Below are 26,758 nucleotides of genomic sequence, written 5' to 3' on the forward strand. Positions count from 1 at the left end.
GTAGTTTTCAAGCTTACAGCATATGAGTAACTTGGGGTTTCATGGGGAAAATCAGACATAAATCATTCATGAGGGATTCTCTGAACGTCAGCTATTGGTTTTTCCTTTTGTGACAAGCCAAATTCCTTTCTTTATTTTAAAGTGATAGCTAAAGTGACATTCTACTTCTACATGAAAGGTCAGATTAATAATGTTATATTTTCAATAGATTACTTCACCTGTTTCTGTTCTTTTAGAAAGACCCCAAAATGAATTTTAAATAGTTTATATAAAATCAAAGACTAAATTAGGTAGACCCAGGACTATGTTATAAATTTATAGTTTAACTCACATTAATTAAACATTGACTCTGGAAGAAGCACGATAAGTTATCTTTGAATGAATCAAGAAATGGATGAAATGACTTAAGTATATTTTTTTCAAGATTAGGGTGTGTTAAATGACCTGATCATAATGTTTCTATATTTCCATTTCTGTGTCTTCCATACATATCACTTTATTCTGTCAAGTTCTAGGTCAGAGAATGAGAAACACATTCTATAAGTCTAGATATTACTTATTAGAAGTGGAATCTTTAGAGAGTTATTTAAAATCCCTTTTTAATAACTGTTTTTTAATCACCAATATTTTGATAATAGCAATACCATTATTGTAAGTAGGATTTTGTGGGTCTTGGAATGCTAAGGCTATTTTCTATACAAATAAATGCTAGTAGTGTTCCCATATCCAAAATAAAACTTACAAATCATGCCAAATAGTAACATTTTACTTTGGGGTAGCAGAGGAGACCTGTAATTAAATCAGTATGTTACTATGAAGTTTATATAAGCTAATATCTATAAAGTATATAAAGTGATTAGAACAGTAATTGGTAGAAAATTAGTGTTTGTTAGTCTTATAGTTGTTGGCCTTGCCATTTATTAATTTTGAAAATTAAAACATAAAAGCAAGAATGTTAACAACTGAAAATACATATGAAGTAAATGCATATGAAGTAAAATTAAAAAAAAAAAAATTGCATCATGCGCTACTTTTATCAAAGGGCCGTAAGTTGAAGAACACCACCACTTACATGAACAATTTCAGTGTATTTACTGACAAATATCTGCATACTTTCAGGCTTGTGAATTTAACAGCTATGATAAAACTCAAGGTTTCACACCTGCTATGAATTTAAGAAGCAAACAGGCACATTCCTAAAGATCACATTTTAGTATTCTCTGCATTAAATAAGCATTAAACATTCATGACCCATCATGATCCTCACTAACCTGTGCAATTTTCAGTTCAACCTTGGCAGTTAGTGGTTTGCTTCTACACAGCTATTAATTGGATTTTTAAATGTTCTTAGTTTTATAAATTATAGCTTTTTCTTATTATAAGTCACTGACTACCATTGAAGAACACATTGCAAAATAAGGCGCAATGAAAATTATTAAAATATTCCCTTAAGCTCCCTATCTAGTGTTGCCAGTGCTGATCTCTTTGCTTGCATTTTTCTAGATCTTTCTTCCCTTCCCTCCAAATCTAGAGAGATCATAGTGTTAACTGCATGTACATTTAACAAAGGATTTTAACAAGATCCTGCAGGCTTCATGTGTTGACACTATGCTTACAGATTCTACTGCTCTTTGGTATTTATCCTAAACTAAGTGTCAAAGCCATCAAGAAAGGACAATAGGCCAGTTTCTCTGGAGTTTGTCTGTCTCTTGAGTTTGCTAATCCTAGGTTTGGGGACAACAATCACTAACTTTTCAGCTCACCTTCAGAATAGAACTCAAAGGGTTAAAAATTCCCAAATTTGTATATCTTTTGGATTACTTGCACAGTTGTGTAGATCATTTTTTTATTTTTCCTTCCCAGGTGACAAGAACTTAGAATTTATATTGTTGGAAATGGCATTGTAAGCTGCTCCTGTTAAGCAGACACTGAAGTCCTATGTACATATTGCTTGTAATAATATAAATTAATTTGAAAACAGACCTGGCCCAATGCCACTGACCATACAAAAAAAGTAGTGTAATATTAATGGTATTTCTAAATTGCGATAATTTTCAAAGTTTCTAATGAGGCATTAATCAATTTTTTGAAGCATATGCTATTTCTAAGGTTATATTCTCCTAAAATATAACATCAAAGGAAAGTTGAAGTTCACAAGGATGTTTGTACAAAATGATCCAATGATAATAGTTTGTAATAGGAAAAAAAAAATTGAAAATTCCTAAATATCTGGTGGCGTGAAACTGCTGATAATGTATGGCCTGTTCTTATATTTTGATACCATATATTTTCTAAAGTAGAATTAAATGTCTATTAGTTGACAGTCTCTGGGATATATTGTAGAGCAAAACAAGTGAGATATGGAACAATGTGTCATTCCTCTGAATTCATATAAAATGTACATAAAAAGGAGTATAGTTTTTTAGAAATAAGAAGAGATGCCACAATAACTGCTTTCATAGTTTAAGAATTAAAAATAGGGAAGGGATTATTTAAAATTACTAACTTCTTTAACTTAACAAAAGATGTGTTTTAATTTATTTATTATTCAAAAAATACTTACAAAAAGTAAAGTTAAACATAGAAACATTTTGTTGGATGTAATTCAAATTGTTAAATTATCTCTGAGGGGTGAGATTACACCAAATTTATCCTTTCTGCCCTCTCTCACTGTCTTTTTTGAACTACATTATTTTTGTTTTTAATATTTTCCAATTTTATTCAGATGTTACTGAGACGATTTTGTATGCAATATAAGGTGTACAGCCCATTGATTTAATAAAGTCATATGTTACAAAATGATTGCCTTCAATAGCTTTAGCTAGCTCCTGCATTATACCAAATAATTGGCATTTAGATTTTTTGTTGAGAACATTTAATACCTATCCTCTTAGTACATTTCAAATACAGTCTGTAGTATCATTAACTATAATTACAATGCTGTACATTATCTCCCTAGAAATTATTCATCTCGTAACTGGATGTTTGTATCCTGTGGACATCATCTCCCCATTCCTTCACACCCCAGCCCCTGGTAACCAATATTTAGTGTGGTTTATGTCTAGCTCCTTAGATTCCACATATAAGTAATATCAATAGTATATATCTTATTTCACTTAATATACTGTTCTCATTTCATCCATGTGTTGTCATAAAAAGAAGGGTATCCCAGCCTTTCCTGGTGGTGCAACTGGTTAGGATACAGCACTGCAAGCTAGCCACAGTTGCTCAGTGCGAGTTCAATCCCTGGCTCTGGAGGTAACCCACATGGCACCACAGACCTCTCCTTACCCATCCACTGCTCCCCTCAGCAGTGTACCTCACCGACCTGCCTATTCTGCTCTCCTCTCTGTCTCTGGTGAATCCTCTCACCGCCCCTGCACCTTTGGTTTGTACCCCCAATTCAGTATGCATAAAAAATATATATTTTTTAAAGAAGGGTATCCCTTTTTGTAATTTAAAAACATATGTGTGTGCGTCTATGCACATATATATGTTTACCTGTATTCACACACACCACACATCTTCCTTATCCATTCATCCATTAACAGACACTTCGGCTGCTTAGGTTGTTTCCTTATCTTAGATACTGTACTATATGCTTGAATGAGAATGGCTGTGTAGCTATATGTTTACCTGTATATATATGTTTACCTGTATTCACACACACCATACATCTTCCTTATCCATTCATCCATTAACAAACACTTCGACTGCTTAGGTTGTTTCCATATCTTAGATTTTGTATTAGATGCTTGAATGAGAATGGCTGTGTAGCTATCTCTTTGAGACTCTGTTTTCATTTCCTTTGGATAGATACCCAGAAGTGGGATTGTTGGATCAGATGGGTAGCTCTATTTTTAATTTTTTGAGGACCCTCCATACTTTTCTCTATGACTACATTGAATTAGTAGAACTTACCATGAGGGTACAAGAGTACCTTTTTTCACACATCCTCCCCAAACCACGCTGCCTCTTGTTATCAATGGTAGCCATTCCAATAGGTGGAAGGTGAGATCTCATGGTGATTCTGATTGGCTTTTCTTTGATTATTAATGATATTGAGCAACATTCATGTAACTGTTGCCGACATTATTTGGAGTGTCTGTTTTTAAATGGAGTTGCGTATTTGCTATTGAATACTTTGTTTATTTTGGATATTAACCCCTCACCACATATCTGATTTGCATGCTTTTCTAGTTAGTTTGCATGTTTCTCCTTTTCATTTTGTTGATGGTTTCTTTTGCTCTGCGGAATCTTTTTCATTGGTATTGTCACTTTTGTTTATATCTTGTGTTCTTGCTTTTTTTTTTGTTATGAAATAAAAGAAATGTTGTCGATGCTGAAGTCAATGAGTGTACCTCTCTGCTTGATTCTCAGTGCTACATGGTCTAATATTCCCCTTTCAAATTTTAAACAATTTAAGTTGATTTGTGTGTGTGTGTGTATATATATATATATATATATATATATATATATATATATATTAAACATTTATTTATTCATACAGAACTGGGGTACAGGCCAGAGATGCGGAGGGTGAGAGGATTCACCAGGGACAGAGTGGGAGCAGAACAGGCAGATGGAGGAAGTACACTGCTGAGAGGAGCAGCAGGTGGGTCAGGAGAGGTCTGCCACGCCATGTGGTCACCTCCAGGACAGGCAGGGATCGAACTCAAGTGGAAGTGGCTTAAGCTTCTTAGTGTTGTGCTTTAACCTGCTGCGCCACCAGGGAGGGCCCGATTTTTGTGTTTTTTATAAGGTCACGTTCATTATTTTGTTTATGATGATCAGTTTTTGTTTTTTTTCTAACACATACACTGATTTTAAAGTCAGAAAATCTGTTGAGTTTTGAAGTTTAATAACATAAAGAGATGATTAATAGTTTAGATTCTGGATTATACTGCCAGGTTTCAAGTCCTGTGAATATAGGCAACTGTTTTGATTTTTTTTTTTCCTAAAAATAAAAGTGCTTACAGCATAGGCTTTCAGTAACACTCAGATACTATATAACTACTCTTTTAAACATAAAGAGTAAAATAAAATACAGAGTAGCCTTGTTTTTATGAGAGTACATTATTAAAATGATGCTGAAATTAATGTCTAAAATGCTCACCATGTTAAAAATGTATAGACACTATGTGTAAGTTTCCAGGTGAATAGTTTTACTCTTTTATGTAAATTACCTATAACATTATTTTGTAAATATAATATGGGGTCCAAAAAGATTTGGTGTTTGCATAGAAAAGTTCACACCTGACATTGTTAAACTGTCTTTCACAACTGAAAAAAAAAAAAAAAAAGAGAGACTTAGAAGTTATTCATTATTCGGGCAATAGTTTTATTTCAGTAATTCATTGACTACAGCTATCATTTGATAAGCAGGACAATGAACTCTTTAGCCAAATTATTACTGCTATCTAAAGCTTTACAAAAGCTACACTTAATTGCAAGTGTGTGTGTATGTTTTAAATAGGTTTATTTATATTTGCATACAGAACCAGGGTACAGGCCAGAGGTTCAGGGGTGGTGAGCGGATTCACCAGAGACAGAGTGGGGAACAGACCAGGCAGATCAACTAATTACAGTGCTAAGGGGAGCAGAGGGTGAGCCAGGAGAGATCTGCCTTGCTATATGGATCACCTCCAGGGCATGGATCCAACTAGCACTCACACTGAAGTGACTGCTACTAGCTTGCAGTGCTGTATCCTAAGCTCTTGCGCCACCAGGGAGGAACCAGGTCTTTTTTATTTCCATGGGATTATTTGCATCATTTTATTTCTTTTGACACAGAACATATGGTTAAGTTCATTCAAATGTCTGTGTGAGATTTTTTCCGCAGATAGTTAATGGGACTAGTATTCTAGTCTAGCTATCTTAGACTCACACAGTGATTCATTTATATAGTCACTTATATAATTTTCCAGGTAAGAGTGGAAATAATAGGTAAATTTCCTTTAAAATATTCATGCCCCTGTGACTTATCCAAATAATAATTTATACAAAATGGAATCAATATATCAACTATGAGTTAATATGTCCACATATTACATTTTTATCACATATCGGAGACAATTCCAATATCTGACATGGTATCAAATGCCAGCAATTGCTTTTCAGAAATAGTAAGCACTGCCTACTACAAGGGGAGTCAGTTCATGTTAAGGGACAAAACCATGTTAACTGCAGATTGGAACCCAGAATTATGCTCCTTTAATCATAAAGAAGCTCATACCTTTACATAAAGGATGGGAGGATTAATTGATTAATTCAAGTGGCTAAGATTTCCCAAAAGATGTGAAGGTGAATGATACAATAATACTTAGTAATTGTGCACAAGTTAAAAAATGAAAGAACTTGAAGACATAAAGAGAAAGGTGATGGAGAATAGGGGCCTAAGAAACCACCCCAACATGGATAATTTCTCATTGTGAAGCCATGATGCTTATCTTTGATTCTTACTTTGTCATTATTGTTATCCTTTGTCACTAGGTAAATTCTGAAACTTTTTTACATATGTCAATTGAAGCCTAATCAAAGTCTGTCTGTTATAGGAATATATGAGGCCTAAATGAGATAATACACTTAAAGTATTTATTTGCCACATAGTTAAGAAAGCAGTATTAACTAATAATGAAAATGAACTGTTTAAACATTATAAGTAATAGAATAGAAAAATATAAGAGTATAAGGAATTTAGAAGTTTGAATAAGGAGGTCATTTGTATTAGAAAGTTTCCTTCAGAAATGAGTCGCAAGATTAAGGCCTACGCATGATTCTGTCACGAAGCCATTATACCAAGATGGAGCTGTATGAAACATGGGAGAGGGAATTTCCCAAAAGTCTATATAGCTTGACATACTCTATCCCTGATTATTCTAAAATCATATTCATCCTGTAATCTGGCACAGAGGAAACATGGACACCAGCGCTAACCAGAGCAGATTTAATGCATGAGTGCTGACTCAGATGATTCTCATCCCAAGGCTGAGTCCCATCTGTAGGAAGTCATGGGCTAATATACACTTTGATTTTCTGCAAGGTCTCAGGTGGGTTTGCATTGGCAGCTGCACAGTCAAGTATGACATGGATACATACCAAGAGGTGAGTTGTGTAGTTGCATCCCAAGGGATGAGCAAAGGGTCATGAGATCCCCTCCCCCCCAGTCCTGTAGACATGGGATCCCCTAGGTCCATCCTGCCTCATGGCAGTATACAGTTGAACATGAAGCTACTTTCATATCCGGACTATGTTGCATACCAGGAACTTAGCAAAAGGTTGTCACCTGGCTGCTTATCTCAGGTCACCATACTTTAATTTCATCCTTATTTTTGAGTTCACTTACAAAATTGCATGGGTCATAATTCAACCAGTGAAGAAAGAGAAATTCAAGATCCGAGTCCACTAAGAGCCAAGACAGACTGAAGCTGGGTTCTCATCGCTGGGCTTTGAAGCATGCAGCCCTTCCTTTTCAGATAATGGCTGGCTAGGGGACTGGGAAGAGCTGCTGACTATCAAGTGCTCAAATCAAGGACAAGAGGAATATAGAGATTGAATACCAGGGAACACCTCACAGTCTGGGACCCAATGCAGAATTGAAACTATTGATAGAATAGAGGCAATGCGTTTTTAATGAGTTCAAGTTCTCAAAGGGTTGTCCATTTCTGTGCTTAATGGTTTCCTTTTAGCAAGTCACAGTTCCATTTGGTGGGCCAGAAGGGTAACATAGTCCCACTTCCTAAGTATTTCCCTAGTTTTTTCAGTATAAAAAGCTCTAATAATCTAAATGGAGTTCCATTAAGGCCTTTGAACTCCTAAAGAAAGGGCACTTTGCTTCCCTCCTTACAATCAAATTGTTCCCTATAAAGATGCAAATTGGAATGCTAACAGCAATAACCTGATACCTGTTGAAAACCAAGATGGCAATAACACCCATAATTTCTGACTTCCACTGAGTTAACTGTTCAACTGTCTTTCCTTGTCAGGAACGCCTTTGCATTAGAAAAACACATGAGCCATTTAGCCTGTAAATCTAGACAACAGATTCCATATTTGCTGAAAGAATTAAAGAGCACCTTTGTTTTCATGTTTATCAGGCAGCATGTCTACAGAGTGGCCTATCACAATGATTTATGTCTCTGCTCTCTAAAACTGTTTTGGTTGTGGGTAAAAAGACACAAATTGTCAAATGTTTGAGATTACCTGGAAATAGTAGCTATTTTATAAAGTGTTGCTTTTCATATGAAAATGTTGATGTGAACAGTGAATATGAAATCATTCTTTTTACAAAATTTAGCCAAGATTGATACTTAAATTTGAAAAAGAAAAAATGACTTCCATATTTCAGATAGTTGTTTGTTGGCTATTGCATAAATTAGATAGGTGTCTATTGATTATTTTTCGTTGGAAGAAGTTTAATTTTTTGTGATTTCTTTCCACCCACTTACAAATGGATAAATACGTACAGTCAGGTTTAGTGGCCCAGTTTATAATTATGTTATGTAATGAGATGATTGAGCGCTTTAAAAATCCTTTAAGTATTTACCTGGAAGTAGATACCTGTGGCTGCAGTTATATCAACCAAAATATTCCTTCAGTTTTTATAAGCTGCAGTCTGTAACCATCAGTCTATTAATATCTTCTGATTTTTATTAAAAAAAAAACAGTTTCTCAATGAAATAAAAAATAGACTTTGCAAATTTTTTCTGCAATTTTAACATGACATATCTTTTATACGGGGACGGGGGGGGGAGCCAGATTTTCTAGTGATTAACAGAATATCCTGCTGTTAGTTCTTGACCAAGAGGATCCTACACTGAAAGAGATTTGGCCATCTTCACTCATGAAAGCAAAGAAGTCTACTTTTATTATAGATTTTTAATATATTTAGTGTGAGTAGTGAGGGTGAAAAAAGGATTTCAAGCAGCACTTTCCCAAAAATACTCCCCAATTAACCCATCCCCACATAGGCATGTTCCAGATAAACAGTCTCAGCCCAAAGGGGCCACTCAGGCTTGAAAGTTTGAATAATTCTCAAGGTGTCTTGTGGTGGGGAACCACAAGACAAGAGTTTAAGGCAGGGCCCAGGGATCTGAGACAGAAGGAGAAATTCAAAATTCCAAACATTCCACAAAATGTAACATTATGTCAAGATAACATGGTCTTCCTTGTCTTTGCAAGGACAAGGAACTGCTTCCCCACATGACTGTCACCTATGTGTCACTTCCTGTGTGTCTCCAACAAGTCACCTGTTTACATGTGTCTCTTTTTATGTATCCCGTCAGTCCTTTCCAGCTGCATCCCATTCAAAAAGTTCGGTTTCTAGCGTGCTGGGGACTTGTGATCCAAGGTAGGTGCATATAAGCGGTCTCCCATTAGTGGATGTATATCTGTAATACCGTTCCTCCTTCAATCATTAATTTACGAAGCGATCAAGTTAGCACACACATTCAACTTGTTTTCTTGCAGGCTACTTTTATTATATATGTAAGTTGTGCATATGTACGAATGTATAAATTGGTTATTTACTGAGGTAACATTGGCTGACTACACTGCATATGACTTAGGGGATCAGCTCACATCTCTTCCAGTGGATGCCAGCACACCACACTGACCACCCTTACACAGTCCATCACCCTACAACACAGAGCCCCTCCACCCTTTGCTCTTTACCTCCAAACCCCCTTCCTGGTAGCCTCAAGTTTGTATTCAGATTCAGGTTCAGGTTTGTATTCAGATTTCTAGCATTTTTTTTTTTTAATTTTAGTTTTGTTTCTTTGCTTTATTCCTTTGTTTATATTCCACATTGGAGGTCATTTTTATATTGTGACAGAGCAACGTTACATTTAGAAAGGACAGAATTCACAAGCTGAGGTCTAAATAAGAAGGCAATGTGAAACTTCCACAGTTGGATATAGCACTGAATTGCACCTTCTGTGTATCATTCAATTGTTTTTATAAAGTCACTGTGAGCTTGTGTTTTTGACAAGAATTGATGGAGTAAGTGCTACCATCATGAGGCACTGCATTATTTATATACAGCAGCCAAATTCTATCTTTTAGTGTGTCCTTTACTGTCAACTGAGAAACTACAATATTCTCTGAAATAGCAATTCGAAGTTCAAATTTCTTGAATAATTATAAAAATATATAATACTAGAATATAAATTCCACTAAGCTATCTCAATTATTGGAAGTAAATGTCAGCCCCTTGCTCTGTTGCCCCTCATTGCACCTTTTTGGTAAAATAGTCCTAAGTTCCGCTGTCTACTTCATTCATGTTCACCCACTACTGACCCACTCCTGGTTGGGTATGTGTGGCTGCTATTAAAACCAGAGACTCCCCACTTAAGGGTTTCAGCGCCAGACCTGGGGTCATCGCTTGTGGGCAGTGCAAGTGGCAGCAGGAGGTGGGTATTTACCACCTGCCCCTACTGTCCCTGCTGGAGTTTAGTTTTTGGACAGAACACAGCAATGATAGAAGGTGGCAGAGCTTCCCCTTCCACACCACCCAGGGCTCGATCCCTGGTTCAGGACTGCAGGGAGGAGCAGCAGGCCCTGCTAGGCTAGCTGCAGTGCTTCCAGCTGCAGGCAGTAGAAGACGGGTGCATTTGGTGCTGATATAGATTGAACCAACCAGGTGCAGGCTATGAGCTGATGGATGCTATGGCCCGGTCAGCTATAGAACTGAAGCCAGCCCAATCAGATTTGGAGGAGGGGGGCCATGAGAGGGGGAGACACACGTGCTGGGGATTTTGACTCTCAGTCCCTAGCCTCAGACGAGGGAGACTTGAACTCTCAGATCCTCATAGGAAGACTCTGTTCCTAACCTTAGAAGAAAGCACAAGCAGCCCATCTTATAGGAAAGAAGAGATACTGAGAAGCTTTATAGAAAAGTCAAAAAGCTTAGCAGAGGCTGAGCCAGCTGCACTTGCCTCTGGCCTGCTCCTGACACCACCTGAAAGCAGCACCACAGACTCCTGGTGTCTCAAAGAGCTGTTTGTATTGTGTGAGCCAGCTACTCCTAGTGAGCTGTGATGCTGGTGTGTATTACACCTCTGCCTAGTGAACAGCTTCACTGGCCAGTGATGTCCAGTACTGTTGATGTGTGAGCAGCTCTCTGTCTGGGTCACTTGTGAGAGCCTTTGACACAGTGTATCTGGCTGTCTGGCACTGCCTCTGGTGCTGCTGCCTCCATCTCTGTGTGGTCATTGTCCAGTGCTGTCCATGCCAACAGACTGTGGCTACAGACTGCTGTGGTGTCACCTCAGTGGGCCTTCCTGTGAGCACTGCCAGCTGTGGTGAGTTAAATCCTGGCTTGTTGGTGTACCACGGGCTCTAGGCTCCTGTTGGTATGATGGTGCCATCTTGGCTGAATGCTCCCCCCTTTTTTTTTTTTTTTTTGACTTCATGGTCACTATCTGGATGAGAGAGTTGTGAGCTATCTTTGTTTTCTGTTTGTTAAATAAACCCTATTGTTGATGTTCCCATCGCCCCACAGTGACCTGCCCTCTCTCTACATTAGCCACTGTCTTTTGGATGTGGGTAACCCCACAATAGCTCCTCTGTCGCCCTCTTTCACTATAATTTCTTATCTGAAGGCACAACTTAGCTCTCCCAGCTTTTCTTCCATCTTTCCCCTGTTTTTCCAGGTAGCAACCTTCTGTTTACCGCAGCTGTTGTCTTCTCACCTCAAGTCTGTTTCCAACATATTAGTCTGTTTCCAACATATTCTCCCTAGCCTTCTTACACAGAAAACACAGCTGATGGCAATTCCTTAACTTGTTTAATTTTATCTACAGAAATACAGATATGTAGGCACAAACTTCCAATTAGATCGGTCTCTGAACGCATGCCAAAGGTGAATCTTTCCTCTGTTCTCTAAGGATCGTCTGTCATAATTTTATTTCATATTACCTTTCCTTATGACTATTCTTCAGATAGTGTTTACTAAGATGCTTTCCATCAAACATAGAAAAGAGAGAAAAATTCTGTTTCTATCATCGTAGATATATTTTCAACCCCTCTCTCCCAGCCCATTTTTATGGGGTAACATTTTATTTGGGTAACTTTGAATATATGCCAGGTGCTTATCTTTGCGCAGGGGAGAATTTGTTGAAGTGGTTCTAAATTTGAGGGTATTTGTAATGTAGGAACAATGCATGCATCTAAACCACCTTTCTAAACATTCTTTACAGAATATTTTCATTCTCATGATTTAAAATATAAACTCTCTTTTTTTTTATTTCCTCCCCATTCTCTTTTCTCAGGTTAAAATCCATAGAACCAATCTGTCTCCAAGTGACTTTCCATAGGCAATAATCCATATTCTGATCTGGGATTTATCATCTCCCCTTCATCATCATCCAAACACGATCCTTAAGTCATGCTTTCTGTCAAAATGAAAATTTCTGCTTTAAAAAAAAAAAAAGTCATGTGGCTTCACTCCCATTGTGTTTTTTTTTTTTTTTTTTAACTTTCAACTCTCCTCCTTACTACCCTTAAATCATCATCTTACATGCTTAGATTTGCCTAGTGTCCTTATTGAGTATCTAAAAGACAGATCCTGGCCATTTCCTGTTCTTCAGTCCTGCCATGTCTGGTTAAATTCTTCTCTCTAGCTAAAGTTAAGTCTTTCTCTGCTTCTTAAACATATGCTCTGTCTTTGTTCCCTACCACTCTGGGTGCTTTCGCTCTGCGGTGATTCTCTTGTATGCCATTACCCTACTGGTATGAACCCTCAGGTCTTGAATTATAGGTGCTTTATTTGAAGAAGGCTTCCCAACACACAGCTCTGAGTTAGGCCTTGAGGTCCCCTTTGTTCCCTTGGCACCAAGCATTTACTTTCTCATAAACTTAATAAGCAGTGGCAACTACTGTTGAAAAGTTTTGGTGCAGTGTAGAGATCAGAGTCAGGCAAAGTTTCTGACAAGCAGGGACTTTGTTTTGCTCTTGGTGGAGGTTCAGCAACCCACCGGGTCAGACAAGTCGTGCCCGCTGGGGAACACCGGTAAGCTTTTATAGGGCATGGGAATTGCTTTTCAGAAACGGATTCATCAGTCACGCGTATCAATTCCCGGAATGTAGGCAGTTTCCAGAATTTAGGAGGCTCGAGGTTAAGAGACTCCAGGTATGCAGATAGTAACAACCCCCAATTCAAGGTTCCCGTCCCCAGCCTGTCCTGTTGTCCCAGCCGCCTCAACCTTACACCTGTCAACTAACTATCTTTTGTTGTACTCAAGAATAGGTAACTGTCTACTATGTGCTCAGTAGTACATGTAGCCGTTATTAAAGCGCATTACATAGAGATGGGCTTTACTAAATATCAGATAAATGACTACATGGATAAATGACTTCATGGATAAAAATATGAAAAGTTAACTTGAAAGTTCTGTTGTTGAATTTTCTGTTAATTTACAAAATTCCAGTTAATTACTTGGTAGGTAGTCTATTTTGTTCATACTAAATGGTAGTCTATAAATATTGTGTGCTGTTATTTTCATTTTGTCAATTTTAACTGCATGCAGATGATTTTTTCATAACTCATTGTAGTTAAAAAAAAAAAAAAAACCTAGTCAGATCAATATTTTCCCAGTTTGCATTCTTCTCAGAGAGGAGCAAACTTTTTTTATCCTTCCTTCCATCCTTCCTTTCTCATCCCTTTCCTTCACTTAATCCTATTCTTTGTCCCTGTCACTTGCAAACTGAAATGATTGGCTAAGCTATATAAAATGTAGAGAGTTGAGTCCCTCCTTCCTGGGGATCTTAATTTAATTGGACTGGATGTCAGAAATTTATAAAGCTGTCTTGTGGATCTAATACAGAGCAGAGTTTGGAACTACATTAGATCAACTCTAATGCTCTTTTCAATTCTAGAAACTCTAGTTTGTATTATTTTTAAGGGAATCTTAGAGTGTTTTAAAATATAAAATATGGCAAATGTTTTTCTTTCAAAAGGTAGACTTTTGTCTTTTTATGCAGTTAGCCTTGATTGAAACTGTCTTAATGGATGTAAATTCAAATAGTCAACACTCAACAATTGTTGATTTCTTCTAATTCTCTTTAGTTCAGTAATCACTTAACTTTTAAAAATTATCTTGGAGGAAAAATACCCTCAAAATGTTAGGATAAACCACTGACTAACAGTTCAGTGATCTCCTGTTTAACAATACCTATACTACTAGCATGGATCTCAGTTTTGAGTGTAGAGTATATTTATACATTCCTTAGATGTTATCTTCCATGTTTGAGATAGTCATTTTGGGACCCTTGTGGACATGAAGGTGTGGAATTGGATTATCTTTTATTACAAGTATATCCAATGATTTTCCAGTAAAATGGCAGATCCTATGAAGCAATGCAATTAAACTTATTTGTATTGATTATTTTATCTTCTTTTTCTATTCTTCCTAATTACAAGTTGGTCTGAAATTTATTTTTATAGCATATACAGCTAACAATTCCATTTAATCTGTTAAACTATTCTTTTAAATGTAACTGATGTTCATAAACTAGCTTGCAAAAATATTTTAAGAGTAAAATGCATGCAACAAGCTGATTAGAATGTACAACAAATGAAATTTCAATCTTCAACAAAACTCAGCAAATTCAAAGGTCTGTTGTTGATACAAAAAGTGACATTTTGTTCTGCACAGTTTTAGACAGTAAGTCATAAGGGTGCTAACATTTTCAGTCTTACAAGTTTTAGAATGCAAATTCTCATGAACTTTATCTCATCTTAAATCGAGTTATTGCTCACTTGTGATCTGGAATTGGCTCATTTTGCCTAATACTCTGTCTTCAGGTTGGTTCAGATTCTAACTTGTGCAATCAAAAACAAAGCTTTCATTTTCTTTGTTCTTTAATGAAATGATAGGAATACAGCTGCCAGGTTCAATGGGAGAATAATAAACTGAAGAGGAAGATGTAATGCATAGACCTGCATTTTCATATTTGTGAACATGAATTTAGTGACATTTGTGTTTTACTTTCCCACAAATGAGCATGTATTGGTATATGTTAGTTCATAAAGACATGAAGGAATTAAATGATATGTTAGTGAAGTAATATGCTTGATAATATATCACCATTTTTTTTCCTAATTTTTCATCTGTGCACAAAATTATTTTGGCCAGAGATGAGGAGGGTGGGGCAAGCGGTGTAGCTAACCTGGGTAACTTCTAGCACTCCCAAAGGTACAGTTCATGTAAATAACTCATTAATATATTTGTATTACTATGCAGATGCTTGATTATATATTATTACTGTGTAAATATACTATGTAAAAAGTCAGTATATAAGTACATTCATATGCAAGTAGAATGACTATTTTCAGCAGCTGTTAATACATATTACCAATGTTTTCATCAAAATTTTGAAGACGGGGATCAAATGTGGGGTTTTAAATTATTGGTTCCTACAAAATTGCATTGCTGACAAAATCATTTAGTGATATTTTGTTACTGTGTTGTAGATACTGTTCCATAAACTCATCAGTCTCTAGGGCAAGGGCTACACACTTAACTGTTCTCGCCATCTGAAAACTCTTAGACTTTTCATGTGACTGGCTGGTGCTCAGCCTTCAGGGTTCACTCTAGTGCCTCCTCCTCAGACAGGCTTAGCTTGACTGTTTGTCTACAGTAACTAGTTCTATTTACTGTTTTCTCATCAGCCAATTCTCCCATTTCCCCTCCAATGGTTTCTATTGAAGTGGGCAACATCTTGCATATGTATTTGTACATTTCTCATTTTACACCTCTTCTACTATAACATAAATTCCAATAGTAAAAGAAGCTTGAGTGTCTCCAGAGAGTTTGTATCCTAGTTGTCTAGTGTGGTTTCAAGAGTAGTGATACATGATGTGTGCCTCAGGGGTTCTGGAATGTGAACTGGAGATAAGCACTAACATACAGAGAAAACTGACTGTATCAACCATCCAGGAGTTTAAATATGGAGAAGTGAGCTTTTCTGTCCACCTGAATAGGTCCAAAATAGTGACAACACAGAATTGTCTCTTTTACCTAGCATTAGAGGTTATGTAATGGTATACTGAACTCAGAAAAATCAAAACCACTGTCACAGTGAGACAAAGGTTTTTAAAATTATTTTTTGGCATTGTATTTTATAGAGATAGACAGTATTTATTGATGCTTGCATTCTTCACTATCTAGGTTAAGCTCATGGATTGTAAATTAATAATGAAGTAAAATAAGACAGTCCCTAACTCACCTTGAACAAGAGGTGACTGGCAACAGGTGTTGGGTCAGTGAGAAGAATGAAGCCTACATTGAACACAGATCATCCCAGTCCAATCAGGACCCTGGAGAGTGGATGGAAAGAGCAGGCAACAGGAAGTTAAATTTAGCTTGCAATGATTTCTTGCCCCTGGGATAAATAATTGCTTCATTCTATTGCCAAAAGGCAAATCGGCATCAGCTTAATTTGCCTGAGTCTGCCATAAACTGCAGATGGAATCGTAAAACATAGTTAGATTCAAATTAAACACATCTGTCCTAATCTAAAGCAGGTGAGGCTAGCCAGCCAAGAAGCATCAAGGTATAACTCTGCACACAGATTACAATATGCAGGGGTATATTTTAGGAGCCTGCTGACTGTGGAATAAAGAACCAGGAAATTGTGTGTTGTCCTGCTTTCCTGTACTGAGCCTGCCTCCTGTAATGGTTGCCATTTTAGCTCTAAAAGACTCTCCCAACATTCTCCACTGGGAAGTAAGTAAACAAATAAACATAACACTCTCATTTTAAATCCAGGAATCTATTGTATTTTAATCAGGATTATTACCTGAGCTGATGCTTTCTTAGATTAATTGAAATTACTGGGACTCAAGAGTCTCTACAGTGCATTTTAATTAGACTTAAAAGTTAGCCAGTTTCTCCTAAGGCATAGGCCCAAATTTGTAGCTCTCCCTGAGATGATGAGTGTGATGGTGGTTTTGACAAAGATTATTAAACTAAGGCAGTTTTGAGAGTGAAAGGAGATTGCGGCACCCATGGAAGTGAAAGTCTCTAATCCCCTCTGCCTGGACCACTTCTAACCAATGGGGGCCTTCATTGCCAGGTCATTTCTGCCCTAGGGTTATTCCTCTAAAAAGTAACTTTGCTGTAGAACCCAACAGGTTCATTTATTTTTATAAGTTTTACTTCTATATCTCAAGATGAAAGCTTTTTCTTCTCATCTTATTCAGGGGTGTAACTACTTTTCAGTAAACTTACTATATTCTTAACTTGTCTTAGCATTTATTTCATGGAGATTTAGATGATCCAGACAATAATATGATAATTATTAATTTGGTCAATAATTTGATATGGGGAAACAGATCTACAGATCTATGTTTAACTATACTAGGTTTTTTTTTGGTGGTGGTTGTTTTTTTAAAGATTTATCTATTTATGCATACTAGAGCTGGAGTGTAGGCCAGAGGGACATGGGGTAAGAGGATTCACTAGAGACAAAGTGGGGAGAAGAACAGACAGATTCACTGAAATACACTGCTGAGGGGAGCAGTGGGCAATGCAGGAGAGATCTGCTGCAACATGTGGGTTGATTGAACTGGGGTTGCAGTGGCTGCAAATTGCTTCATAGTGCTGAGACCTAACACTTTATGTCACCAGGTGGTCCCCAAAGCTATGTTTTCTGCTGATAGTGTTCATCTAAGGTGTTTTTTTGTTTGTTTGTTTTAATCTCAGGTAGACCTTAACATGCTAAACCCATGTAAAATAAATGAGTTAAGCCAGAGCGGAAGGAACTGGCATTCATTTCCTTTTACTTTGTCTTGTAAAGAATCTTCCTTCTTTTTCTCACTTATTTGTTGATATCCTCAAGATCAGCTCTCTCCTCTCTATCCCCCTGCTCTCAACCTCCTTCTGCTACTCTTTAAATGTTCTTGCTGAAGCATTGTTTTCACAGCTAGATTTAATAATCTGTATTGAAGCAAAGCCCTTTTAATTCCATATCTGCTTATTCAGTAGTTTTATGGAACATTTTCATTTTGCGTGTCCCACAGGCTTCTCAAACATATTAATTCCTTTAAAATAAAACACACTTTCTTTCCTTATGAAACCTCGCCACTGAAATCATAGAAACAAGGAACTCTAGAAAATGACCCAGATTTCTTCTCTCTGCACTGTCACATCAGTTTAGTACTAGTATCATCTTGATCCTACCTTGTACATATTTTTTCATTTTATTACCTAATTTTTACTTTTCCAAAAAATACTGCATATATAGCAATAATGGGGATAAAATTAGAACTGATTTTTCACAAGTTTATTATATATTAGAAATAAGATATAAGCAAAAAAGGACAAAAAAGGGCAAGGACAAAGAAAGAAAAGAAGCAGGTCCGCTGAACAGCAGCTGGGGTCTCAGATATAATCGGAGGCAAACACATCATCCTGCCTCATTTAATCCGCAGAAACAGCATGTGACTGGCACACCTGCTAGAATGATGATTCGTTTAAATATTGTTCCTCGAAAGGGCACACCAGGTACCAAGATTGACTCCCTGTCATATCAAAAACCCTCTAAAATGATGGGATTATCAAAAGGGTCAGAAATTTGGGTTTTATATGCCCCTGGGCATATAAAGACAGTAAACCCAGATCGGGAAACTGTCCAGGAGTTTGGCTGTAGGAATGGGAGGAATCAGGTTGAGAATTTACTGATTTGGGATCATTATAAGTTTATACTTGAAAACCTGCATGTTATTACTCATGCCTGCTTTTCTCCTGGTGATATTATTTTTGCAGTATAAATAAATACAAACGTCTACAGTCTGCCTTAATAATAGTGACATTTCTGCAACAACAAAGCCTGAAGAAGGTAGAATGCCTTTTTAACATAGTATTGAAAATATGCAGATTTACAACTGACATCTCATTAAATAAGTGTGTGTTAATATATTCATGCAATGTATGCAGTTAGTATATGACAGTGTTGTTAATGTGACTGTAAACAACTGTGCTGCTTTGCTCACAACCAAGACAGTCTAGTGATTGATGCCTTCTAGAGAATCTCAGTAATAATGTTTTTACTTTTGAAGGCAAGAATGATGGGGCTGGGGGTTTGGAAGTGATTTGGGAGCACTTCTGTTTCCTGTTTTATTAACTGGTATTTATTAACTGGATTGAATTTAAATGGGGTCTCTAATAATTTTCCTGCCCATAACACTCTCATAGAAGGGTTAAGAACATCCTGATCATGTATTTTTTTCCTTTTTTTTTTTCCTGCAACTACTTCAAAAGGTTAATGATTAGTCCTTTTGTTCTCAACCTAGAATCTTCCATTTGATCTAATGTAATACTGCCAGAGTCATCATTCCAAAACATAAATATAGTCATATAGTTCCCTCTTTAAAGTCATTTTATGATCTTCCAATGCTCAAAGATAAACTTCAAAAATTATCTGGCAGGGCCTACAAGTCCTGTATGCTTGTGCTGCCATTCTGACATCATTTTTCTGTAATAGTCACGCACACACGCGATGGTGATCTGCTTGAAGCCCTGGAATAAGCCATGATCTTTTCTCTTTGTAATGTTGCCCCCTCCCACTCTGCTAAAAATGTTGGGAATGCACTTCCTCACCTAAGCTTCACACCTATTTTAGAAATCTTGAGTCTATATTTTTTTTTCAAGGTTTATTTTGACATTTATTTTTATAGAGGTAAAACTGGTTTACAGCGCCGTACGTGACCCAAAGATACAGGTTCAAACCCCTCAGATATGTTTCCACACCACCACAACTTCCCGTTAAAGCACCCATAGACCTCGGCTGCAGTCCATGGACTACCTTTAAAGTTTGTTCTTGACTTACCCCCTCACCTTTTAGTAACCTCAGTTCTTCAGTCAGATTTCTTGGGTTTGTTTATATTTGTTTTGCCTTTATTTCATTATATACTACATTAATGAAATCATCCAATATGTATCTACTTCAGGCTTATTTATATTGACATAATCCTCTCCAGTTCCATCTGTATTATTGTAAATGACAAGAGTTCATTTTTATTTTAATAGCTGAGTAGTATTAGATATAGATATACAGATACATACCTAATTTAATCTTCTCTTCCTTCAGTGGTTACTTAGGTTGTTTTTGTAACTTGATTATTGTAAATAGTGTTTCAGTGAACATAAGACTGCATATCCCTAAAATCATTTTCGTTGTTTGTTTCTTGTTTTGTTTTCTTGGGATAGATAATTAGAATTGGAATTGTTAGTTTATGGTGTATTAATTTTTAATATTTTGAGAGACCACCATACCTCTATAGTACTGGACCAATCTGCATTCCTGCCAGTGATGTTTGAGGATTCCTTTGTCTCTATATCTTCACCAAATCTTTGTTATTTCTGGTATTTTGATATGTGAGCTGGTATATTAGTGTTGTTTTGATTTGCATTTCCCTGATAATAAGCCTCTTAACAATCTATAATTCCCCACATCAATGAAAAGGTAGATTAAAAACTGTATAATCATATCAATAGATGCAGAGAAAGCATTTGATAAGACCAGTATCCATTGATGATAACAAATTTTCGATAAAAGGGGATACAAGAAAATGACATAATATGAACGATATATAAAAAATCCATAGCTAACCTCATACTCAATGGTGAGAAATTGATTTTATTTTTCTTCTCAGATAAGGGACATAACTTACATTTCTGTTTATACCACTTCTAGCCAGCATAATATTAGAAGTCCTTGTTCAAACAATTAGGTAAGAGAAAGAGTCCAAATTGAGAAAGACATATATTGCAAACTAATAAGATACTGTTAAAAGACATAGGATACAATAAATGGTCTTCTAGTCACATTATTGATTTGATTATTTTTGTTAAAATCATGTCTTTCTAACAAGCTTTAAATTTTATATTTTGCTAATTTGAGAGGCTGTGGAGAAAAAGTTTGCTAGTTTGCTATCACAAATACCTGTTTCTCTATCTTCCCGACTTTCAAACTGATCAGCTCTTTAGCAGTTTTTTTTCTTATAACATTCAGTAGTATCTTATCACGTGCAGTTATTAAAAACCAAATTATATTTTAACATTTTTCTCTGGAAATCTCATGACTCACCTTATTAAAGTTCATTAGGTACATTTTCTATCACCCCACTTACACAGGTGAGAACCTTGCCAACCGCTGTTTGCTGCACAGTAACATGGGTGGCCACTTTTCTAGTCTCCTGTGACTATCCTTTCAGCGCCTTTCCAGATTCCATCTACCATCCAGTACCAAAGCCAAGGTCACATTTACAGTCCTCGTATAGTACAACTTATTTACTATAACAGTTTTTCTCCTATCTTTTCATGTTTTCCACATCTCTCTCAAACATGCTGTGTTGAAATTATGGCCATGGCAGGGTTCCAAGAGAGGAAGTAGAAGTGTTGAAATGCTTTAGAAAAATCTCTGCTGGCCTTAAGTCTGTTGGCAATCTATAGGTCAAAGTGAGTTTTATGGTCAAGCTCAGAGTCTAGGGATATAGAAGTAATCCCCACCCCTTTAGTGAAAAGAATTCTAGTTACAGAGCATAGTGTGTGGATATAGAAAAGTTATTTACTGGAATAAATAAGGAAATCAGTCTAGAGCAGCTATTTGTGTTAATCTTCTTAATTAGTTAAACTATTTCATTTACATGTAATGAAGAAACTCCAAAGTAAGTCAATAGCTTTCATTATGTGATTTGGTCAGCAATGCTTAAATTACAAAGTTTAATTTTTGTCATTTTACTTACATTTTTCTTAAAAGCTTATGGTAGGTACCTTGCATACTTTATCCACCTAGTAGGGTAACTTAAACAAAGGAAAATCAGTGGGTATGTGAAATAGTACATCACAGTGCCTAAGACGAAAATAAAATGAATCAATATTTGTTTCTTTTATTCTTTAGGTGATATTTGTGATCCCAATCCTTGTGAAAATGGAGGTTTGTGCTTGTCACATCTGAATGGTGATTCCTATTCCTGTGAGTGTCCAGATGGCTTCACAGATCCCAACTGCTCTAGTGTTGTGGAGGTTGGTAAGTGCAGCATTTAAACATTTCAATAGTTACATTCTTTGTTTTCATTTATGACTGATAAAATTGGCTGTGGTGCATTATAAGCATTCTGTATAAGACTGGTGTATGTTGCTAATTAGTTTACTCCTTTGTAGAGTTCACCTCACCATTTCTAGTTTTTACTTAAATTATAATTTTACTAATATGTTCTCAAATGATTTAAAAAGTTTTAGTCATTAAAATTCTACTTTAAAGGCAATATAAATGTATTTGAATATAATAAATCTCTTATCTCTAATGTTAATGTAAATGTATGGTTTATTCTCACTTGGGAACTAATTAGCAAATTAATTTATTCAAGTTAAATAGTCACTAAATAAAATAGAACTTATTTTAGTAATGGAAAGTTTCTGTCAATATATTGTAGCTATTCCAATCATTACTTATTCTAAGAATATAATATATAAATGAAGAAAGCATTCCAACTGCAGTATTTTAAAAATTATGTTCATAAACTTTTGATTTTTCAAATATTTATTAGTATCCATAATCATATTTCAAAAATTTTTTCATCTATAAAATGCTTCACTGAAATGTATAGTTATCTATTGAGGTAATTTACTTAATTTCCAAATAGTTCCCATTAAGGAAGTAGTTATATTTTAAAATAATGTTTCACTATGTAAACTTCAGTGTAGAGATTTGTCTCTCTGATTAAAGGTAATATTATAATTAAGTTTGAAACATTTTAAGTCAGTTCCAAGAATATAAAGTGCACTATATTCATTCAATATAAGATAACCAAATATGTAAGAGATTTAAGTTCTGTGAACCAACACAAACCCTGGAAAACTTGGGAGATATCAATGACCTTTGAAATAGTTTTGAAGAAGAAAATTAATAGTGTCTCTAATAATATGAGTTACTCATCATTGTATTTTATGTAGCTAACCCAGTACATCATATGTGATGGGAGTTCAGTAGCTATTGAATGAATGAAAGAATAATAACGGGCCTCTGAAGAAAATTAGTTATAAATGTCCCTAACAGGAATGTATGGATAGAATAAAAAAATAGTGTTAAAATTAAGCCCAACTTCAGACTGGTGCTGCCTTAGATTTGTAGCTTATAATTTAAAAAATACATATATAGAAATAACATGATTTTCTAACATATAAGCTTCAGGTATACAGCATTACTATTTCATATCTGTATATGCTACATTGGGATCTCCACCAAAAGTCCATTCAGCCACCACCATACAATTAACTTCATCTACCTTGTCAGTCCTATAACCCTTTTTCTGGTGACCACCATTTTGTTCTCATAATTGAATAAGATTTTGGATCTGTTTGCTTATTCATTTGTCAGATTTTTAAAAGAGAAAAAATCCATTGAAAAGTTTAATCATAACAGGTAAACATCCTGTGTACATGGAGAGACCCAGAATAACTGAGCAGCTCTCCCCTCTGGTTTTAGAGGACATCTTAATAGCTTATCTAAGACAAGTGAGGTTAGTGGATAAACAAAGTTTGTTACTTCTGTCTTTTCCATTAAGAAAAACTTTATAAAGATATGTTTATTTATTGTTCCCCCTTCTTTATTTTCTGGCGAAAGCTTTTTCATAGGTAGCTGTACTCAGTGTGCCTGTGGGAGTGGGTGAGGTGGGGGTCTTCTTAAGTCGCCATCTTTGCTCTGACTCACACAGAGATGTTTAGATATAAACATCAAAAACAATTTCAATCTAGCCCTCAGAGCAAATCTCATTAAATAAACATATTCCCAAAGACATGTTCTGAGGTGGCAGATTTCTGCTCTCCTGCAGCGCATCTTTGGGAATTCTCAAGAAGTTCCACAACTCAGAAGTTGAGTTGTTCAGTTATTTCATAAAACCAATCCCTCAGTCATGAGAACAGATCAATTGAACAGTTATTGGAAATCTTCTTAAAGTTTAATCCAAAGTTAATCCTATTTTGCATAAGAAATTTCTATAAAAACAAAAGGAATAGAAGGTTAAAGATTGAATTAAAGCACAAGTCCAGTTGGGAGTAGGGAGGGAAGTCCATTGAAAATATTTATATTTGTTGGGAGTTGGAGCATCTTCAGATGAGGTATGGGCAGGCTGTGGTTTCCTCTGTTTATTTCCTGTCATCAAATATTCAGGAAAACAGTAACAGGCACGTTTAACCACTAACAGATTGGCAATCTCTCCAAAGCATTTACAAAGTTCTCCTTTTACAAAAAGACCATTTTAGTTGTCAATCAATGCAAGACAAACAGATTGGGAATAAAACTTTAAATATTAATTTATAAAGATATAGCCTGGTCTTAGAAAATGTCAGGATCCAGCTCAGTTCACAGGTAAATAAGCAGAAACCTAAGAAATGATCCTTAAGAGGACTAGAATCTAATGTCCTTATCAATGTGTTACTGATACATGTTTATTTCTCCACCAAACCTGATCCTACCAAATAATTATTTTAAAGCTTGACTGCAAATTAAATCTGGTTTCAGTGAATCTGGTCATCTCTCTTTCTCTCTCTCACTCTCTCTCTCTCTCTTTTGTACATAAGCACAATACAAATATAATAACACTATAGCTGTATAGGTTTACTTAAATATGTTTTACTATAACTTCTTGTAAAGGAATCTAATATTGAACACTTAAGGGATTGGGGACATGTCAAAATCTCTCCATCCCAGATTGCACTTGTGAAACTGTGTATGTGGGTAAATTTCTCTCTCGAGGTCCAAAAGTGGGTTTTTGAGTCTGCCAAGAGGTAAAACTTCTTTATGCTTTTCCAGATATATCTGGATACAGAAAGCAAGGTATCAGACTGTCTTTTCTTTGAAGGTTCTGAGGTAAATCTAGATTATTTAAATCTAGATTATTAAAATCTAGATTACTAAAAGCAGGTTGGTTTCAAATATGACATTTTGGCCAAAATCTTGGTAATAAAAAATCTCATTAATGCAACCATGTTTGCAATAGTGTGTTATAGAGGAAAAATAAAGTCTTGTTACATAAATAATAACATTGTCATGAGAAATATGAATAGTTACAAAAAGTTCTGATTTGAGGTCTCCGTGAGAGAGAGAGAGAAAGCGAGAGAGAGAGAAAGTGAGAGCAAGAGAGCACTAGCAAGTGAACCAGAGAGCTCTCAAATGTTTCAATTCTACTCACAAAAAGGTACCATTTACTGTTGCTTGCAGGTCACAGCCCATCTCAACAAAAATTTTCTGGAGAAAGAAAAAACATGAAATATTTCAAACAAAAAGGCATTAAATCATGTTTGTCCTCCATAGTTCATTCAGTGACAACAGAGAGTCTCAGATCTCTTACAAGCAATTATTATTTCAGCTTTCCCATAATCTCTGCCATTTTATCTTTTTGGTTCCTTGACAAACCTGTATTTTTGGAATATTTGTCAGAATATTTGTTCTTTGAATTCCATGAATACAAAGCAGAGCAAATAGTTTCCATAAGTGGAACTAGACTTGAAACTGATCATATTTAAAATGTGATCATGATGCAATGATGAGGAAATTTTCCCACTTTTGTGACATATATTTTTGAATAACCGGAAATGACTAGTAATAAAATTACCACACAACATATTAGACGTTACTTTTCACATAATGTTTGAGTTCTCCTTTTAGTAAGCATATAATGCTATAAAGTTTATTTTTTGGTGAATGTCTAAGAGATTAGTGTGAAGATGAAAGTAATTATTTTTGAAATGAATAATAACAAGAAATAGAAAGTGAATTTGTAGTTTTGAGAGCAGAATCTTAAAAACATACTTTATGTGGTCTAATAATTTGTATAAGGTGATTATATTAAGTTCTAGGTCTTCTTATGGTGTGTTTCTACATCAGCTATATGTTCTCTTTATGGAATTATATCTTGAAAGAAAAATTCCAGATACATGATATTCTTAGAGGTAAAATTGCTTTGTGATTTTGCCTCGAGTGAAACTACCTTTTAGTTGCCTTGCTTTAAATGCTACTTATTTCAAAAGAGAATGTATATGCAGTTTTATACTTTCAGGCTTAATTCCCAAAATATCTAATGTCAGACCAGTACAAAACACTTTACAACATTTATAAACAATCTACACATTACTTATATTCCTATATCATGTATGGAAACTTAGAAATATTGTTTTGCTCTGTTTGTGAATTTTAGTCACTAGGCAACATTGTTTTGCTTTGGACTTAATTCTTGATCTACCGTGTTTATTCTGATGTCTTCTACCTTTCTCTATTCTAACGTATTTCACATACACCCTTCTAATACAGATGAACCACTGCCTACTTCAGTGTCCACAGCCTCATAGCATAATTAGGACTCATTTCTGGTATTCACAAAAGGCAACAGGAAATATCTCTCTGAGTGAAAGGAAGAAAACAAAAACACCCACTTCATCCTCAGTTTTGAAGAAATCAGCCAGATCAACTATTGTTTACACAGATGTGCCCTCACTGCTGCCTTCTCTCCAGGGGACTTACAGACAGATCACTATGTGGTTAAGCCACAAATTACTTCCCAATTCCTTGCTCATATTCCTGGATGGCACTGTGTTGGAGACCAGTTACAACTATTGAGGTGTCTGGAGGCAAGACAGGCAGGACCCTAAGGTGGGAAGGCATTGGCTAGAAGAGATTCCTAAAAAAGGGAGGAGAAAAAGGGGAAAGGGAGGCTAGGAAGATATGGAAGTCGGAGTTGGGTGCAAGTCTTCCTGCT

General features: G+C 35.8%; 1 protein-coding gene across 2 annotated transcripts in view; it reads left to right on the forward strand.

Annotated features, from left to right (window-relative positions):
• Positions 1 to 26,758, forward strand: part of EDIL3 (EGF-like repeats and discoidin I-like domains 3) — a 374,934-nt gene that overhangs the window by 95,469 nt on the left and 252,707 nt on the right. For both annotated transcript variants that reach the window (XM_004678155.2, XM_012721843.1), the window contains exon 2: positions 21,904 to 22,032. In XM_004678155.2, coding sequence (XP_004678212.1) covers positions 21,904 to 22,032 — 129 coding nt within the window. The remainder of the gene's footprint in view (positions 1 to 21,903; positions 22,033 to 26,758) is intronic.

The sequence above is a fragment of the Condylura cristata genome, unplaced genomic scaffold, assembly GCF_000260355.1.
Source record: "Condylura cristata isolate star-nosed mole 26May11 unplaced genomic scaffold, ConCri1.0 scaffold00007, whole genome shotgun sequence".
Taxonomy (NCBI): Eukaryota; Metazoa; Chordata; class Mammalia; order Eulipotyphla; family Talpidae; genus Condylura; species Condylura cristata.